General features: G+C 39.3%; 2 protein-coding genes and 1 pseudogene across 2 annotated transcripts in view; all 3 read right to left on the reverse strand.

Moving 5' to 3' along the window:
• Positions 1–3,861: 3,861 nt before the first annotated feature.
• On the reverse strand, positions 3,862–12,779 carry Glyatl3 (glycine-N-acyltransferase like 3). The gene is made up of 5 exons (XM_005359783.1): positions 12,702–12,779; positions 11,809–11,916; positions 10,817–10,943; positions 8,727–8,859; positions 3,862–4,288 (listed from the first exon to the last, which is right to left on the reverse strand). Exons 1-5 carry the CDS (start codon positions 12,777–12,779, stop codon positions 3,862–3,864), a joined length of 873 nt encoding a protein of 290 aa, XP_005359840.1.
• Positions 12,780–15,833: 3,054 nt separating this feature from the next.
• LOC113457583 lies at positions 15,834–16,007 on the reverse strand (annotated as a pseudogene).
• A 4,310-nt stretch (positions 16,008–20,317) lies between these two features.
• Positions 20,318–20,875, reverse strand: part of Cenpq (centromere protein Q) — a 14,532-nt gene continuing 13,974 nt past the window's right edge. Inside the window, exon 9 of the mRNA XM_026785791.1 lies at positions 20,318–20,875. This exon is cut by the window's right edge and continues 1 nt beyond it. Coding sequence (XP_026641592.1) covers positions 20,768–20,875 — 108 coding nt within the window. The 3' untranslated portion in view covers positions 20,318–20,767.

The following is a 20,875-nucleotide window of genomic DNA, read 5'->3' on the forward strand; positions in this document are numbered from 1 at the left end:
TTTTTGGTTTTTCGAGACAGGGTTTCTCTGTGGCTTTGGAGCCTGTCCTGGCACTAGCTCTTGTAGACCAGGCTGGTCTCGAACTCACAGAAATCCGCCTGCCTCTGCCTCCCAAGTGCTGGGATTAAAGGCATGTGCCACCACCGCCCGGCTCCTCCTGGGTTTTTTTTTAGCATGTGCATTTTCAAATTCACTGTGGTGCAACAGAGACGTCTCCTTTCATATTCCCTTGCAGTTTTACTACATTTGAGACAATCTCATGCAATTTGGACTGACCTCAGACTCATTTTGTAGCTGATGATGGATGGATTTGAATTCTGCCTCCACCTCCCACCAAGTAGGATTACAGACCTGCCCCACAACTCCAGGCTCTCTGTGTTCTTGAGCCTCAGCAAAATTTCACGGCCGGATCATTTCTCACTTAGAAAATTCTTCTCTGTGATGGCCATCTGATGGTGTTTCTCTGTCTTCCCTTTTCCATTCTAGAGCCTTTGCCTCCACTTACCTAAAGTGATTTATTCAAGGTCTAGTTCTAAACAGTCTCAGTAAAACTCCTGTTTCTTTCTGTCTGCATCCTGATGATTCCTGACTATATATTTATGTCTTAGATGTCTCTGTGCTTAAAACTTGGCATTCAACTTGACCCCACCGCTTCCTATTCCACAACTCATTAGAGTTCAACAGTCTAAGACTAAACAAGCATTTTCACTCCTTCCAACCATGCCTGACCCAGACACTGTTTCTAGTCTCTGAACTATCCTACCAGCTAGTTCTCACAGTACTGAGAATTCAGCCATAACTGGCATTCATCGCTCCCTATACCCGATAGTGACCCAGCTCAGTCCTGACATTCCCTCCCTAGTGACTCAGGTAGCTGTTCACTTTTCATGTTCAGCTTTGCCAGTACCCAAATCCAAATCAGTTTTGTCTCTTGCTTACTTCGTAGCCTTTCAAGTCATAACTAAAGAGATTGCTTAATTACGTTTAATTAAGATAAAGCTCTACTTTAAAAGTCTGTATTGGTTTGTAGTGCACAGAAGAATTTTTTGAAGCGAGTAAATAAAGGTCTATAATCGCTACTCCTCTCTCATGCCATCCTTCCTCTTGGCATTTCTGGATACATCCATCCATTCCTTAAATATGATTAAAACAGAGTTGAAAGTTGAACAAATATTTCCATCATGGCTCCATGTAAGATAGAATGGTTAGTGCAGTGCAAATTAGAAGGGAAAAATTAAATATTGCGCCCAATATTTTTAGACAAAATTACATATTTAATGAATGACATCATACTAAAATATGATCCAATTTTATTTTACACATAAATATATAGGCTCACAATTTTGTATACTTGTATAAGTTTTAATTAAATTATACAAAATTATTTCCTATTTATACAGACAATGAAACTGAAAAATGACCAAAAATGTTGTCAATCGTTAGAGGTAAACACTTTTGAAAATGAGGAGATAATGGAATCATTTCTAGAAGGTTCCAAATGACATGAGGCTAATTAAAACAACTAGAAGAAGCAGCTTTGTTCCCGAAGGAACTGTGAGGGACCATCTCAGTTTGTGTTCACAGCAAAGGTGAGAAGCATCACTTGCTGAAGCCAGTTTTCCCAGGTCTGAGAAAAAAGCAGGGTGTATGTAAATAAAGTCCAAACCTCAGAAAACAGCAAGAGAAAGATGTTAATATTCTTTCTTCTAAAACCTCACCACAGCAAGAGAGAGATGTTAATATCCTTTCTTTTACAACCTCACCACAGCAAGAGAGAGAGATGTTAATATTCTCTCTTCTACAACCTCTACAACCTTCTACAACACAATGGCCTATGGTCATCTTCATTTTGCAAACACTGGTGTTCTCATCCTTCTAAAACTGTAACAACTATAACACAACTCCTGGACTTAAGGCTCAGAGGAGGAGCCACCACAGCAGCCCAGAATGCAGAAGTGGGCTTTTTGAGTCTTTTCTTTGTTGGAGATTCTCTGAGAATGTGAGATTTGGAGGTGGGGGTGCTTCTCAGACCATACAGAAAGGAGTTGAAAGTTCCTACTGAGAATAACAACTAAAAGCACCACGTTAAGTGTACAATTAGGGATGCAACAGATTCAGATTATGGTCATGATTTTGCCACTTAAACACTGAATAATTTTTGATGAGTCATTACATCACTAACTCAGTAAGAGAACAGTTCATCTATCCTGAAGATTACATTAGAGCATACAGTGCTTGGTGTACTTATCTATAAATGGTAGATAAATTATCACTAGGAAGAAACAAGCAATAATGATAACACCAAGACTGTGGCAGTTGCTACTCATGTTGAGTCAGGGCTAAAGATAATGAGCATCCCAAGGGCAGAAATTAGCCCGTGTTTTCCCCAGGGTTTTATGGACTCCTCTTATTTCTCTCTGGTACCATGGATGAGTTCCTAGGTAACCATTGGCTAAGGATCACCTAGGAATAAATCTGCCCTCGAGAAGTCTTATTATTAAAATCTCATGCACACCAACCATTTTGTCTCCTCACAGAATAAACACCTAAACATTGGATTTTGCTTTATTTTTGTAACTAAGATTTTGTAAGTTCCAGGGGAGAGGAAGCACTGGTTTCTGTATGGCAAAGTCAACTTTACTGAGTCTACATAAGTTCACCCATTGCATTGATGTCTGCTTTCATCCTGGTGTTTGTTACATTATTACATTATTGAAAATTACATATGACTAGAGCAGTGGAAAATTAAATTTACAATAATGATAACAGGGATGCTGAGATGACTTATCAGATAAAGGTGCCGGCCACTGAGGCTGAGGGCCTGAGTTTGAGCTCTGAGACCCACAAAATGAAAACGGAAAATTAACCCCCTATCTATTGTCCTCTGATTTACTCACAGAGACCAAATAACACAAAAATGAATCACAACAGTAAAATAATAATAAATTAATTTAACTATGTGAGAACTAAAATAAAAATTACAGACATCTGGCTTTCCAGTACTGATCATAGTAAATGTAATCTTGAAGGATTTATTGCCTCTAGATTCAAAATTTCTTCAATGTAATAAGAGGGTCAAAGTTGATTATAATATCAATCTTCAAGGATTATAAATATATACCTATAGAAAATATGCATGTAACACATCTTATCTGCCATTTTTATAATTTCATACACACCTATATGTGAATTTCAGATTTTCATAAAAAAGTAGATTATCATTCAGGTGTCTGGAAGAGTTCATGGGTAAGGTCTTGCCTTATGATGACAGTTGTTCATCCAAGGCAAATGAGAAGGAAAACTGGGAAATGCAAATTCTCAGGTTCTGCCAGGTGCTTGGTGCATCAGGAGCTATGGGGACAGGTCGGCCTCTGTGTTGCAATCTCTCAGCCTGGGGGTTCTGATAAACCACTCCCAAGGAAGAGCTATAGCTAATGTCACCGACAGAACCAGCAGTCAGCCACTGAAGGGGGACCCAAGACAGGTTGGGAGCTTGAAGATTTTACAGCAGGAGGGAGGCATGGCTGGAGACTATGGAGCAGGAGGCCAATGGCTCTATATTTTACCACACTTCCTCACGCAGCCGTTTCTAACAGTAGTCCAGGAACGGCTGAATTTAAAGGTATCGTCCCTGCAGTGGGTCCTCTATTCTGAGACATAGTTACTGGGATCCTAGCCCTCAGAATTCTTGATGGTGGAAATCTAAGAAGGAAAAGGTTTCTCAGGGTGATCTGGCATGTGTTTTTCAGACCCTTTTCAATGATATGCTTTTTTTTTTTTTTGGTTTAATTCACATTTCACAGGTAGCTAAAACAGGGTGTATATTCAGGGAAAGTAGAACATTCTTGGAGTTTCTCTGAGCTAAAGGTGAGTTTGTCTAGAGAGAGCCGCAGGGGTGAGAATAAGCCTATGGAACCGACAAGGCAAGAACTCAGCATGGACACTCTTCAGGAGGTTTATAGAAGCCACATTGTCATCCAGGACATTTCCCTGGGAGGGGAATCCTCGGCTTTGCAACTTCCTGGCCAGTGTGAGGGCCACCAGTCGACTGTAACCTTTCCTGCGATGGTCAGGTAGGGTGTAGCCATGACACATGGTGGCAAACTGGTCGGTGATACCCCAGGACACGGGGTTTCCCTGCTCGTCACGCACACACACGCTGGGAAAGCACTCGATGAGTTTGGCTATGTACCGCAGGCACTGCTGGTTGCCGCCACGGGACCAAGTCCGGTTGAGGAGATCAGCATCGGAGACGCTCAGGTAGGTCAGTCTCGGGGTAGGCCCAGTTCTGAAAGAAAATCAATAAATCAATAAATTGGTAGTCACGTGACTACCAATAGCTACCCTTTTCCTACAGACCATAAATGGAAATCAGCTCTAAGACTATGTTTGGCTTTTTCAAGAATTTAGAACTTAAAACGCTTCCCACTTGAAAGGCCGTCACGTGAAATTTAGCTTCATGCCCACTTGTTTTCGTCAGCTATGCAGACTGCGGTGTGGCCGAGGCTGCTTCTACATCTTCGCTTTCTGGGAGAAGAAGTATAACTTAATTTATATTTGGATTGCTTTTGTATCGATGCAGAAAAATAACAGACTCTCAGGGTTCAGCCAGTCACAAGCAGACAGTTGACTGGACTCACTCCCAAAGGAGGCAGACACCTAGCTGATGCCAATCCTGTGATTCCCTATTTTGTTCCCAGTATCCGACTTGCTATTATCTTGAGGGGTAGAGTGTTAGAACCTCTTTTGATTTTGAGTGTTGCTAGATTCTTGAATCATAAACCAGGTCACAGTTAGCACACACATACTTATTATTATTATTGTTATTTTATTATTATTATTATTATTATTACGATTACTACTATTACTACTACTACTATCATTTTCACTCAGAGTTGCCCTTATAAGACTTTGTGAAGTGGTGAAGTCTTAGGCAATCCAGATTTTTTTTGAGCACTAATATTTTGAACTTAATGATGTTTTAGCATTCAGCATCATTCTGTCTTTGCAGAGTCATGGCTATACAAGTCATTATGCATATGCACATTCTCTGGAAGAATTAAGTCTGCCAGCCTTTCCTTTCTGCTGCTTCTCTCTAGATCGAATACTCTCATTTTTTCACTGGCTAAGTTTTACAGGTCACTAGCTTTTATTTATTTTAAATTTTTTATTCAAGTGTCTAGTAATTTTATATGTAAAATCCCTGATGTCAAGATAAAGTTCCTGGTTCATTTTAAGAACTGAAACAAGGTTCTGGGCTAGAAAGATGGCTTAGCGGTTAAGAACAGTGGCTGCTCTTCCAGAGGTCCTGAGTTCAATTCCCAGCACCCACAGGGTGGCTCACAACCATCTATATTGGGTTCTGATACCCTCTTCTGGCATGTTTGCACACACAAAGAGAATTCATACACATAGATGACTGAAATTATAAGAGCTGAAGCAAATTAGAGCCTCTAAGGCTGAGTGTGCCTTGGAATTTGCTAGCATTGTGAATATGTCAAAACTACTTAACCCATTGACTGGTAAAGACTCAAATAATAGCCCTGCAGAGGTTTTATCTAATTATGCCTTTTACTTTTCTTAGTGGTTGCCAGCTGTAGCATTGGCCAATCTTTTGTTCAGGAGAGAAGGAGGGGACTGGCTTATGATTTTTCAGTTCAACTTTGAAAGTATACTTTAAAGAAAGGGCAGAGAAACTCAAGCACAAATATTAGTACAAGCAGAAACATTGCCAAGGCAAGTGCACCTCAGGCACAGCGTGTTACACATTTGTACAAGAAGGATGAAGTATTTGGAGTACAGTCCACAATTTGAGTATGGATTTGGGGTTAAAGACAAATGTTACTGCTAGGAAAGATTACCAGAATAAGCCGCATGACACTGGGATAGACAAGGATATTTTGAATAAGATACAGAAGTATGGGGAAAACTGCAAATATAGGACTATATCAAGGTAAGAGCTTCTAGAAGGCAGCTAAATTCAGTATGACACACTATGGTGAAAGGCTGTGTACAACTAAACAAACAAAACAATGAAGCAAAACCCTGAAGAATGGGTAAAAGCTCTTGTAAATTATACTTGTGATAGGTGTCGAATATTCAGAACACAAGGAATGAAAAAATTTCTAATTGGAATAAAAACAAATAACATAATTTAGAAATTTAGACCTACAGGGACATTTTTAAAAATATGGTATACGAATGGCCAAGAGGTACATGAAAAAAAACTACAAATCAAACCCACAAAGAAATATCACCTCAATGAAGTTAGAAAGGTTCTTATCCAAAAGTCAAGAGACAACAAGGAGTAGTGAAGATTGGAAAAGGAAACTTTATACACTAGGAGAAAAGTAAATTAGTATAGCTACTAAGGAACAGCATGGTGATGCCTCCAAAAATTAAAATTAGAACTGTAATATGAGGGGCTGGAGAGATGGCTCAGCGGTTAAGAGCATTGCCTGCTCTTCCAAAGGTTCTGAGTTCAATTCCCAGCAACCACATGGTAACTCACAACCATCTGTAATGGGGTCTGGTGCCCTCTTCTGGCCTGCAGGGATATGTGCAGGTAGAACACTGTATACATAATAAATAAATAAATAAATAAATAAATAAATAAATAAATAAATAAACATTAAAAAAAAAGAACTGTAATATGATCAAGAAATCCTGGGCGGTGATGGCACATGCCTTTAATCCCAGCATTCGGGAGGCAGGGGCAGGCTGATTTCTGTGAGTTTGAGGCCAGCCTGGTCTACAAGAGCTAGTTCCAGAACAGGCTCCAAAGCTAGAGAGAAACCCTGTCTCAGAAAAAAAAAAGAAAAAGAAAAAGAAATTCTATTCAGGACTATATAGCCCAAAGTAGTAAAATCAGTCCCTGTTGACCACAACATGCTTCTCAATAAGCAAGACACGGACTCATTTTAGGCATTTACAAATAATGTGACATATATACAATGAAATCGTATTCATCCTTAAAAAGAAGATTCAGTCTTATCATCTGTAAAAACACGGATGGGACTGTTGTTATATTAATAAAAATAAGCCAAGTGCAGAAAGTCAGAGAGCACACAATCTCACTCACATGAAGAATCTAAAATCCTAATCTCCATAAAGCAGAGAATGAAATAGTAGCTAGCCAAGACTGCGGAAGGCAAACAGGGATTAGTTTTTCTTTTAAGAAATCTTCGTCTTACCTAGGAGTGGGACACACACCTTTAATCACAGTATTTGGAAAGCAGAGGCAGGTATTTGAGGGCAGCCTGGTCTCTACAGAGTTCCAGGACAGCCAGGGTGTCACAGAGAAACCCTGTATCGAAAACCGTCCCCACAACACACAAAAAATATTCTTTGCCTTTTGTATCTTAAAGTAGCTAGGATTAAGGATAAAATTATGAATCCTGTTTCAGTTAATTGAATAAGTATGCAGTATTCATAGGGTATAGTTCTCAGGATGGATATGGAAGATTGTCCCTGTGCTGGGGGAGGTCACAGGGTATATGTGAAAGATTACCAATGTACTGTGGGAGGGATTTTCCTTTCAAAGTTCATGTGTGCTCCAAGTTTCCATATAAAACATAAAAGAAAGCCCTGGTGATTTCCTTTGATTTCCTGCAATGTTAGAGTTAGTCTGTGCTTACCATGTCCTCCAGCACCTACCACAGGAGCAGAGAACTAACATGCATGGAGGTGGGCACTTTTTAATCAACCTTGTTTTATTCTTTTAAAAAATTATTTAAAAAAGATACTACACCCTAATTCTTTTAATTTAACTTATAAAGTGTGTGTGTGTGTGTGCATGTCAACATGAGGTGTCTTCTTCAATTGTTCTCCACTCTGTTTTTGAGACAGGGTCTCTCACTAAATCCCACTTGGACTGGATGGCCAGCAAGTGCCAGAGAGACTCTTATTTGCCTCAGAGCAACAGGTGTTTGCTGCCACAACCAACTTTTAAGTGGGTGCTTGTGTCAAAGACACTTTACCAGAGTGAGCTATCAATCTCTCCAGCTCCTAGGCCCCAGTTCTTAAGAAGGGATTGAGGTCCAGGAAGGATAAGCTGCGGGGAAGAGGCCAATGATGCAAGGCCTTCAAATAAGAGAAGAGGCAGTGTAGACACACAGAGACACGTGTTTGCAAGGGACTGCCTTCACATGCTGGAGTTGTGATCAGTTCCTGGCCTCAGGACTCACTTGTGTGTTTTATTTCAGCTCTGTAAAAAATAGAGTCACGATGGTTCTACTTTAGAGGACAGATAAAAAAGAAACATAGAAAGGGAGAGGGATATATTCAAATCATTTAGTCCCTTGTAGTTAAAAGCCCAACGTAAAACAGTAACACACCTCTAGCTTTAAACAGCAGAAACCTCAACAACTTTGGACTCAGACCACAAGGATTACTTAGGAATGTATCATGAAGAAGGGAAACAAAAGATGACTTTTTTATGTATACTTCATATACTAGGAAAATGCAGGTTTCACGAGCTCACTGACTATTGACAAAGATACTATTTGATTTTCAGAGGAATAATAAGTAGTGAAACATAGGAAGAGAAAAAGTGTATGTAAATACACACACACACACACACACACACACACACACACACACCCTTAGCCCAATGGCCCAATTCGTAAAGCCTAACTATTCTTTCACAATAATAAACACTCCAGCATTGTTATTAGGACTTGCATAACAGTAAATCCAGCTCCAAATGTAGAACCTGTTTTCCATACAGGAAACTGTGGTCTGGCACAGATGAAACAGGAGAAAAATGGACAGCCTTGAAGGAAGACAGCTGTATATCCAAATCCAACAGCTTTGCATTGGCAACGGCTTTGGACACAGCATATAATTCACCTTGCAGCCCTGGATGATGACAGACACAGAAGCACAGTCATTTATTTCAGCATTTTTATGCCAACTGTCATCAATGCCACTGTCTGATAGCCTGTCATGTTTTAACCACGATACAGTTAGTTATATATGTATTACTACAGACATTCTCTTCTTGATCTACAAATCAAATTATGTTGTCATCACCAGTCATGCGCTTCTACTACTGCTGGAAATATCTCAAGGGAATTTGGAATTTCTTACTGGAAGTTTTATTTGTTAATTTACTTAATACCTCAAATTAATTGTATTAAAGAGAATTGTCTTTTCTTATTTATAGCTTTAAAAGTTAAAGGCGGCTGTTTATAAGAGTTTAGATTTATTTAATATGGTAAGGAGTGATGGTTACCTTCAACTTAACAAGCTAGAATCACAAGGGAAAGAAGTCTCACTAAGGATTGACTACCTGGGGGTTAGCCTGTGGGCAGGTCTGTGCAGTACTGTCTTAATCAGTTAACTGATCTGGAGAGAACCAGACCGCTGTGGGTGGCAGCTTTGGCAGGAATCAGGCCTGAACTTGTTAAAAGTAGAGAGATAAAACTGAGTGCAAGCAAGCAACTAAGTGAGTGAGCGTGTATGGGCACGTCCTCGTTTCTCTGCCCGTGACTTCTCTGTTCTTGGATGCAGTGTTGGAAGTTAGTACCTTGACTGACCCCCAGGGATTGATGAGGAAATTATTTCAGCTGTAAGCTGAAATAAACTCCTTTTGCCCCTAAGCTATTTTTGGTCATGGTATTTTATCATCCACAGGAATGAGACTAGAACACAAGGCAACTTTAAAGCTTCCTGTCCATTTCCACAACGTCCCTTATGGTATTCCAGGTGCAGCCTGGGGTTGGAAGATTGAGCTCAGTTGATTCATCCAGATCCCACTCATTTCTCCCAGCATGCTAATTAGTTATACCCCTTTGTTTGATATTTATCAGGCAGTGTTCTGGGAACTGTCTCCCCACCCCCAGCATACAAATAGACTTTGGTCTCTGTTCTTAAGAGCTACAGCATTGCCCTCTCTCCAAGTGCTCTGTTTTCTAGCCTTTGCAGTCTGACTATGGGTGGACAGAGTCCTCTGTAACGTGGCTTTCTTTCTTCTTGGCTCATTACTGAAGCATGTTATGTGACTCTGTTTTCCTCCCCATTTGTGAGTCACTTCTCAGTATGGCATCAAGACTACAACTGGGTGAGAAGGCATATGGAATGCAGTATGGTGGCTGAACCTTGGCACCTCCCTCTCTGAGCTGAGTAAAGACTAGAAAGTTTACAGGTTAATGCTACTAAAATTACAGCTGCAATAACTAGTGTCCCTTATTACAAAACTGAGTTATAGCTAAGTAATCAAAAGGTTTGTATTTTATTGTTTTTTAACAATGTGCTATATATGTAGTCTATATGGCTTAGGCAGGCCTTAAATTTGGATCCTTCTGCCTCTACCTCACAAACACTGGGATTACAAGTGGGTTCCTTCATACCCAACACTCAAAATATTGCCTACAAGAGAAAAATAAGTGATCCAAGCCAAAGGTAACATACATACTCTAGTATAGGAATAGTAACTGTATAAAACTCAAGTATATATGTTAAGTATTTATGGACTTATCTCTAAGTGTCTATCTCTATATATTGCACATGTATGTAATATCTTTTAAGAGATCTATAAAAAGTGTGTGTGTGTGTGTGTGTGTGTGTGTGTGTGTGTACGCACACATGGGCACATTGACTGCAAAGGCCAGAAGATGGTTTCAAATTCCTTGGAGCTGAAGTCACAGGTGGTTTGAACTGCCTAACACTAACATGGTATTCTGGAAGAACAGCAAATACTCTTAACCACTGAGCTATCTCTCTAGTCTCCATGGTATCTTTTCATACCTCTCCGGTGTACGGGATAAGAAAGGAACATGCGAGCATATAATGTATGCTTTGAACTTGACCTTACCTTGTATCTGAAAAACTTGGTCCCAGTTGATAACGTCACGATCTTCCAATAGCTGTTGGTAAGCGCTGATATCTTTGTAGAACACAGCATATGCATTTGTGTAATGGTCAAGGTTATCTGTCTCAGCCTTGGGCAGAAGACATAGTCATGAATGCAATACCCAAGCTGGGTAATCCATGCCCTGGAAAGACTAGCTATTATTACCACCTAGCTAAGTTTCAATTGTTCAAATCAGTTATACAGAAACAGAGAACAAGAATAAGGCTAATATACTATAGTGAGAAAATTAGAAATTTTGTGACTTTTCCCCCTTGATTCTTTCTTCCAGAACTAAGAAAGTTTTAAGAACTTTCCAAGTTTCTAGGATTTAATTTATAAAAATTAAAACTGTAGTAGCTTGAGCAGTGCCTCTGCTGAGTTGCCTCAGATGACTCTAGAACTCATCACATTAACAGCTGAAGCTAATCAGGATACCTGGCTTTTATCACTAGCTGCACACACACACACACACACACACACACACACGAAAGGTAAAAGTCAGTGAGCACCATGTAAGAACCACGGCCCTCACCCCCTTCCTCATGCAGAGGGCAGATCATCTCTGATCCCTTGAGGTTCTCTTTAGTCTTAGAGGGAGAATGAGAACATTGATCTCATTGTGCTGACTTTTTAAAGTTTTCTTAATGTTTTTTTTTTTAAATTCCCAAATTCATTAGTCCTAAGAAATCCCCTACTAGTAAAGGAGCTACTATGTCCATATTGGGTGCTTCATCTTCTAGAGACTGTGAGATGCTAAGGGAACACTTTCCGGCTAGCAGTCTTCCATCTGTGACTCCAAAGTAGCCACCTACAAACCGCTGATGACGTGCATCACATGTTAAGAAAATGTGTGCTGTTGTAATGGTCATACCATTCCCTTTATCTAACCCCTTCTTTCCAGTTGGAGCCAATTTTTACTTTTAATGTTTCTCAGTTGCTTTTCAGCACTGTACCTCTCTGTGTCGTCGGGTGATTACAGCTTTGAAGTCAGGCCATGAGTCCAATACTACTTCCTTTTGAAAGGGATTACCACGATTTATGTTCATCACTGCTCCATACACCTGAGCCAGAGAACCAGAGACCTTTAGCTATTCCAGTTGAAAGAGGAATTAGAGAAATATTCACACACATATACACAATATGGAGTTACCATTTCAAATAGGACCATTGAAACTAGTAAAAAGTCTGTTAAATCCTGATATCCTATAATTCTGAGAGAGATTGCTTGGTGACTAAGCACCAATTAATATGAAGGTAATAAAAGAAGCTGTTCTGAAAAAGATGTCTTTCCCATCTTTTTCCTTCATTAAGAGAAATGTCTGTCCCCAAAACATCATGTACACACAGAATTAGTGAAAGTTGCAGCATAGCAAGGATTGTTGAGCTAATATCACAGTATTTTCTTCTTCATCATCATCATCAAACAGGAAACAACTCCAAGGCAACTTCATTGCTCACAGCAGCCTCATTTTTTACATTTATTATAATATTGATTTATGACATCTTCAACACTGTCACAGAGTGATCAGCAGGCCCTCTGGGATTTTAGATTGGAGGCTTGAGGGATCCAGACAGAGGTAACAAACCTATAACTAAACTTCAGTTCTCAAGCATAGTCTTACCTTCAGCATCACCAAATTCTATCATTTAAACCATGTTCAGAAATAATACAGTCTGCCATTGGCCAAATTTCCCTAAGGAGTCCTCTGGGATGACAGAAGGGTGACAGGAGCAGACTGGGAAACTAACTTGTGTTCATCAGAGAAGAGCAGGGACAGCCACACATCTGACATTACCTCCTAGATTAACACCATAAAGAAACACAGTATTATTAGGCTCACAATACCTTGAGTGATTCAGGAAAGTGACTCTTCAACATTTTCTCCAGTATCAGTAATTTGGTGGAGCAGTTTAGCACCAACATCGTCTCCAAAGGGTTGAGATTCCGCACCTAACTAGAAACTTGAAGATAGACATTAAATTTCTGCTTATTAACTTTTGATCTTACTGGGAATATGCTAGGGATCCCGTTTTCTTCTAGTGTAATGCTGATGCTGCCTTTGAAGAGGATGGAAATGGAAGGTGGGGGGGGTGCAGGGTAGGTAAACCAGTGAATAGGTGCAAATGGAGGTCACTAGACCTAATCATTTATAGAGGGGACTACACGTCCACTATATTCTGATTGTCCCCAACAGGGAACTAGTGAGAGCTGGACTTCTATATTCAAGTGTGTTTTGTTTTTGTTGGTCTCAAATAGCTTGTTGGCAGCAAGAAGGGAGGGCATTCCTGGCTTGTCAGTTTCTTTACCATCACCCACCATAGAAGTTCCGTGTTATAGGAGAGAAACATAGATACTTATGGGCCAATGATAACAGGGAGGGAAGAGAAATAACTGTGTTTGACACAGTAAAAGCAAACAAAAATCCCTACTCCTTTAGAGACTATGGTCTCCTTAGATTGGAGGCCCCTCCTCTTCTGGAGAAATTGTAATACTTGTCAACTAACATTACCTTTGGTTTATCCTGAACTCTTTCTTGTCTCTTAATTAAAGGATAAAATGAAACCACCCAGTAGCTCTATCATTCCCTAAATGCTGTGAAGAAATTGTTTGAACACAAGTAATACACACACACACACACACACACACACACACACACACACACATATGTGTTTGTGTGTACACATATAAAAGAATTAAGTTGAAATTGAAATTCAGGAAAAGGGAAAATAAGGCACAAAAGGAATAGAATCAAGAGAACGTTTGGTCTATAGACTATGGTCCTACAGATAGAATCTTATTCCTGGATTCCATATGTGATATCCAACTGCCTTTTAATTAAGATTCATTTATAACTGCCAAATCAATCCTGGCAAAGAGGTGGCAGTTATTTATAGATGCGTAAAGAACAATAAAAACCTGTCTCTTGACACAAATTCCAAGTTAATTTCCACAGTGTTCTTTATTGTCTTATTTCAGGTCTGATGATGTAAACAAGAGTCACTATTTAGTGCTACTTTTATTTACCTAATTAAAACATACCTTTTGTTAGCAATTTTCTGTTTAAATGTGAGGATAAGCAATGGTACAGCGTTTGGCCCTAAAAGAGGCAGCTGCATCACTCTCTCTAAGGTTCAGGGAGTACAGGAGGGGAGTAGGAAAATGAGCCAGAGAGTGGAAGATGTACAACAAAAGATGTTCCCTTGACATGACAGGGCTGTTGTCCTCATGGAATCATTGTGGCTGTTGTTATCTGTATAAGAGTAGCCCTGCCAACGTTTCATCATGGATGGGTTGTGAGAGGTTCCACATCTCTGTGATTGACAATTGACAATAAGTATTAAGGGAAATGTGTGTCATTCCCTTCGGAGGTGTCACCATTGATGAGTGGTCCTTGCTTCACTGAATAACCTTTCACCCGTGGTCAAGGGAAAGGAACTCTAAATATAGTGGCCTTACACAAAAGGAATGGAAGATGGGGCAGATGACTTGTGAAGAAGGGTTCCAGTGGGAGAGAAAGGGGATGAGAGAGAGAAAGAAAAATGGCAGGCAGCAGCAGTGAAAGGAAATTAAGTTCATGCCATAAATATATGGAACTGACAAACAATTAAAAAATTAGAAATGGCTCCTAGTCATAGTGCATAAATGCTGCCTAGATAATCCTAAGTGTAAGGAGACTGTGGTATCTAGCAGGAAGAGCACGTTAAGCATTGTTCAAGCATGAATTTTAGTGTTACTGACCATTTGATGAGAGAGCCAATCAACAATACATATTGACTAAACAATGTGTATAACAAAAAGAACATACAAAGTGAGGTTATGCATAACTCGTGATTGAAAACAGTCTTGTCGAACCTAACTCCGTTCCCCTAGGAGCAATGCTTCAGTATCAACTGCATCAAACTTTCACACGACAGTGCAGACTGAACCACCGCAATGAGAAATGCCATGCTGGGAGCTCACATTTGCCACTAAACTTTCCGGTAGTTAACATGGAGAGAAATAAACAGGGTTAGGTGCTGCTTCAGGGATCCATAAGATTCCTCCATGTTCCTCTCCTGTTGGTTGCTTGCTTTTGCCTGTTGGCCATCTCTACACCGCAGTCCGGTTTCCTATATTCAGAGCCTCCCTGGATCAGACTCCCTTCAGGGCTTAGCTCTTGCAACCAACAGATTACTCAGGTGAAAAAATAAAATCAGATATTCCCCTGGACCTTACACGCATCATACTACTTTTAACACACAGATGTGAAAATGCCTGATCAATGAAGAGTGATGAATTTCACGGGTGATCTTCATCAAATGTGAAGATCTGGTTAGTGCCACAAAACAGAATGTAGAAATTCCCAGAGATAAAGAAAACATGTTTTTTACACATGTATATACACACACACACACACACACACACACATATACACAAACACATAAAGTTTGCAGAATGCCATGTCTTTCCCAATGAAGAGTGATGAATTTCACGGGTGATCTTCATCAAATGTGAAGATCTGGTTAGTGCCACAAAACAGAATGTAGAAATTCCCAGAGATAAAGAAAACATGTTTTTTACACACACACACACACACACACACACACACACACACACATATACACAAAGTGTTAAAGTTTGCAGAATGCCATGTCTTTCCCACTCTACCACAGGTCCCTAATAATCAGAATATCTTCTAGAATTGGAAAGTAAGGGTGTATAACCTATTTAAGTAAATTTCTGCCAATAGGCACACATAAAAAGTCTTGCCGAGGAAAGCAAGTTTTTCAAGGTTTAAGAACTTGAGTTTCTTTAGGAATATTGTTTATCAACACAGAGATAGTACCTGGAAAGTTTTATTGATTAATCATACAATGAAAGAAAGAATAACTGTTTTGGAAAATCATTTTTAGAAACAAGAAAAACATTAATTTGTTTTCATGATAGTACACCATTTACAACACAATGCCCAGTATCTATTTTTTTTTTATTTTTAGGGGAGCATTCATATGAACATAAGCTCGTACTATCATAAATTATACAATCCATTTCCCCAAATTTGCAGAAATTGTAGAGGTCAGTACATGCCTCGGGTGATGGATGAGTCTTGGAGCCTTGCCCTGGGAAAACTATCTTCTTTATTATGGTATATCTCTGCTGCCAGTGAGCTTTTAAATTTTATTTAAATTACAATTAATAATTTCAAAACGTTTCTAATTTTCAAGGGCTACTTGAATAAACTACTACAACCTGGGTCTTTGAGACGTTTACTTTCCTACAGCCCTGGAGCCTAGACAGTGAGGAAGGGATTTGGTAGGCAAAAGTCCTTTGTGTTTCCAGCCTCTGGAAGTTGCTGAAAGCAACCCCAGGTCACAGAACTGGATCCTGGGGAGCTCCCTGATGAAGAGAGCAGCAATGAATACAAGGCCTCCAGTGAAAGGCTAATTTTAAGGTTACCATGTTAGGAACTTCTAGAGTTGCTTTCTGAGGCAACAGATTTGCATGTTCTAAAAGCATTGTCCTTCAGCTGTGAATATTTGGAATCAGCTTGGTTTCTGATTCTAACATAAATACTGTGTAACAGGAAAAAACCAAAACCAAAACCAAAAACATAACAAAAAAACCTTTCATCAATTAGGTTCACAATTCCTGTGTTTTGTCTCTGTATATGGCACTTTAGACTTTGGGGGAAATGAATCAAAATTAGGGTGAAATAGAGGACCTTTTTCATTCCTCTTTAAACAAGAAAAGTTTCTTTCGAGGACCTGTCTGTCATCCATTGCTCGTAATTACCGCTCACAGCTACCACATATAAAGGACTTTTGGTTCAGATGACAGACGTATCTTCTGTTACTCAAGTTAAAAATCACAGCACAGTGCAGCTTGAAACTATGTAATGCTTATTTTCCCATGGAAAATTTGAAGTGAAAAATGAAACCACACAAAAGCGTTCTTTCCTCTAAACACAAGAATTTATCCTATCTAGAGAAGGTGAATTGTATCTTTACCGTGTCTCTCCTTCTTTCCCAATGATAGGCTAATGACTTGGAGGGGGTTATTTACAAAACATACCTTGCTGTTGAGAGAGTTCTGTTGGAAACAGGTATTTTAGCTGTGTGTCTCTGCAGAGCGCGTTCTGTGTAAATGGTAAACTTATACGCCTGGGCTACTTTTCTAATTAAGCCTTAGTGGAAAGAGGAGGGAGAGTGGCCACACCTAGAGAAGGGGTGGGATTTGTGCAGGCCTGATAATAGTCATCTCAAATCCAGCACAGGTATTTTCAATCCGTTTTTCTTTTCAACGCCATTTAGTCTTGTAGTGCAAAACCCAACAAATATGAACCTTGAATAGATGGCTAGTTAGATCCGTTTTAGACATGAGGCCCACCTATTTATCAGAATCCTATTGTGGGGTGGGGATAGGAAATAAGAACAGAAGCTAGGCAAAGGAGGTACAATAGGAAAATGATATCTGTACTGACCTTTTGGATGCTTTTAAATGTTTTTCAAGAAAACGATTTTGTTGCCCTAAACTTCCAAGGTTAAAGTTTTCAGAAAAGGGTACTTGTGTAACTGAGAGTAGTTTTGGGAATTATAATTCCTGCACCATATTCTTTTAAACGAAAAGTCAGACTGTGGATTTCCACCACCGAGTGGGCACTTGAGCATCTCAGCACATGCTCAATAGGGCTTTGGGAAACAAGCTGCAGAGATGTCCCTGGCACACCGAGAGTGCTTGCTTGAAGCGGCCACAGAGGAGGCCACTGTTTTCCATCTTAACTGCTGAGACTAGGTAAGTTAGGACGTTCTTCCTGAAAGACACTGTTCCAAGGAATAAAATGAGTAACTGGCAACTAAAACCCAGTTATTCGAGAAATCATTATGTCAATCATCCTGTGATAAAATTAAGGTGTATTAAATACTGGTATATTGATAAACAAAAACATAAGACATGTAAGGGCAATATATATCTTTTTGTGGTCCTTAGTTTTCTAATGAACTGATACTATCAATATAGAACAGAACCGTGTGCAGTGTCCAATGGAATTATTTGAATTTAAGAGGTCAGCTTATTTATGGCCTAACCCCTAAGCCAAAAAAAGTGGTTGTTGTGTGGTGATTTAGAAGTAAAGAAATGCACCGAAGAACAGCTTTTTAAGAAACGCGCATTTGAACACAAACAGGGCTCACACCTGTAGATAACGCTATCACTCAACTGGGAAATCTGAATTTCTCTATTTGCTCTTTCCTTTCTTTTTCTCAAAGCTGAAAATTTCTTGACAATGAACGAAATGTGAGATTTACACCAATGTCAACTCAAATGCTAATTTTGACAGGTGCAAACTGCTTATTTTTGGTAAACAAAGAATGAAAAGAAATGATATCCAACCACATAACGCAAATCCTTTAATCGTAGGTTCTACCGCAGGTGTTTCACAATAAACAGAGCCCAACAGAGTGTGGAGGGAACGGAGAGGCTTACATAAAGGATTTTAGATGACTGACGTGACGTGGAGGCTGTAATTTACCTGCGTAGTCGCTTAGCCAAACAGTTATACCACGTTATAGTCCTATGGCAGTTTACTGAACACTTATTTCCCTGTTAGTTTATTTCAACAGTTTTCAGTCTGAGTTCTAAATAATTAACAAATAAACATTCGCCAACCCAACTGGTGAAAACACTTCTTTTGTGTGTAAGTGATCATTTTAAGGTTGAATAGCTTTCAAATATTTCTTCACTTTAAAACTTTTCCTTTGAGAAATTAATCCATTTCTCTTGGTACTTCACGTATAGCTATTTTGTGGTTCTTTATCTATAAAAACATACTTTAAATATGTTGAGCTCTCTAGTCCGTGGTGCATTCAGTATCTGGCTTGGCTCTTAAACCTTTTTCAAAACCATCAGAGCTTCATATAGTTCTCTGCTTGCTAGGCAGGCTATTGCCTTACTGACATCTGCTGTTCACTCATACCGTATTTATTTACTTATCATCTATGTGGCCATAAAGAATATTAGCTACGTATTTATCTCAAATCATTTACAAAAGCATGCCACAATAAAGCATTTCAGGAAAAATGTTTCTGGTTTCCTGACAGTAGCACAGATCTAAGTTAAAGGCTATATCCTTCCAAAGATAGGAGGACTGCCAATTAGTTCATCCATGGCAATGAGCTGCCTCTTTCTCAGAATACTGATAAATTAGAATTCTAATTGACCTGAAATCATTTATCAAGCAGATATCCTGAGGAAAACAGCATGCTGGTGTAAAAGTTCTAACTAATGATAAACATCAATGACTTGGGCTTTTATTAGTCTAAAAGCATGAAATTTTCAGTTGCTGAGTGCAGGGTTTTAAGTTATTCTGTGGCATTTATTCCTTTCCTGATGTCTTCCTGACATTAGTTCCTAAGTCAATCCTGCTTCTGATTCTTTGGAATCGAGCAGCTCCACGATTCCTAAAACAAGACTTCCCTCTATAACAGGCATCAATCCCAAGATAGTTAACTGTAGGTGAATTCTGGGGAGCTCTGCTTGGGGGCAATTAACAGTATTATGACATGTCCTTAATAAAGTAACAAAATATTCCTTATGAGAATTTTTTCAACTGGAGTTATAAGTAGCTAAAAAATACAAACCAATGAGCATCTTTTGCTTAGAGATGATTTTGACCTGCTTATGGAATTATTTCTTCACATACATAAACGTAGCATGAGGCAAAGTTTATGCAAGAATTCTTTGGTGGGATACAGCTTTATATAACTAATGCTGTCTTTGCTAAAACTGCCACCTTGCCTGTCCCCTATCTTCTAGAGACAGTTGTTGAGATATGAGATGAACACCCGTGGAGGGCACTAACCTGAGCTGTTTCCTAACTGGCATGCGTGTTAACAGCTTCTCAGAAAGCTCAGGTACATGGGTGAGCTGTGGGCCACTTCTGTGTAACTTCCCATAGAAACACTTCTTTCTACTGCAGGTGCTGGAGCTTCCTTCCAGCCAGCAGCTACCCTCTCAGCTGCCCCTAGACTGTCACCTCCTCCTGTCAAAGCAGTGCCCTCTACCTTCAGCAGTCAGTTCTCCTATGCTGGCTTACCCCAAAACTGTTTTCTGGCTCGGTTTTTGTTCTTTCTTGTTTTTCATTTTTAAGGGAATAGATATACTTAGGTTCCTTTTAAACAATCTTCTTAGAGTATACTTTGATGACAGCAGAAAATATCCAACATCTAAGCATTCGCCAACCAAAGGACCAAAATGTTATTACCTTCAAAAAAAAAAAAAACTTGGAAAAAACAGCAATAATTCCACAAAGACCAGGGATTTAAGGAAGCATGTGGGATTCTTCTAGTTCCACATGACCAAACAAAAAAATGTAGGTTATTAGCTAAAGGGAAAGACACACTCACATCTTTACTGATTAAGTGCTACACATAAACCCTTCTTATCCACAAAGCTACTCCCAATAAATAAGTTCCATCCAGAAATCATGAACTGTTACAACATTGTCTTTTTATTGAATTTTAAAAATCATTCTTAGTACATGGTCTTAGCAAGTAACTATAGATATAGTATATATGGATTTCTTAGATTTAGCAACTACTATAAACTGTTTTAAGAACATTAGATACTAATGATAGGCCCACAAAGGCTATTTTTATAGTGGATATCAGAGGGGAATTGTTCTGCAGAAACATCAGTTTTGGAGTGTCATTACATTTAAGTTGTACAACTTCAGGCCAGTTGTGAAGCTCACACAGTAATCCCAGCACTCAGATGCTGAGGCAGGATTGTTGTGAGTTCAAGGCCAGCATGGGTGATACTGGACTAGCCCAGGCTACAGACAGAGTGAGGCTCTGTCTTAAAAAGGAAAGTTGTACAATTCATAAACAATAAGATTATATGGAACAATGCTTAAAAACAAAAACAAAACAAACTCTTTAAGAGTGATCAAGTTTCTTATAGGCTTCTTGAATGAACGCTGACATGTCCGTCACTGAGGCTGAATTATGAAGGACAACCAAATCCTTTAGAAGAGCATTCTGGTT

This window comes from Microtus ochrogaster, linkage group LG2, assembly GCF_000317375.1.
Source record: "Microtus ochrogaster isolate Prairie Vole_2 linkage group LG2, MicOch1.0, whole genome shotgun sequence".
Classification (NCBI taxonomy): Eukaryota; Metazoa; Chordata; class Mammalia; order Rodentia; family Cricetidae; genus Microtus; species Microtus ochrogaster.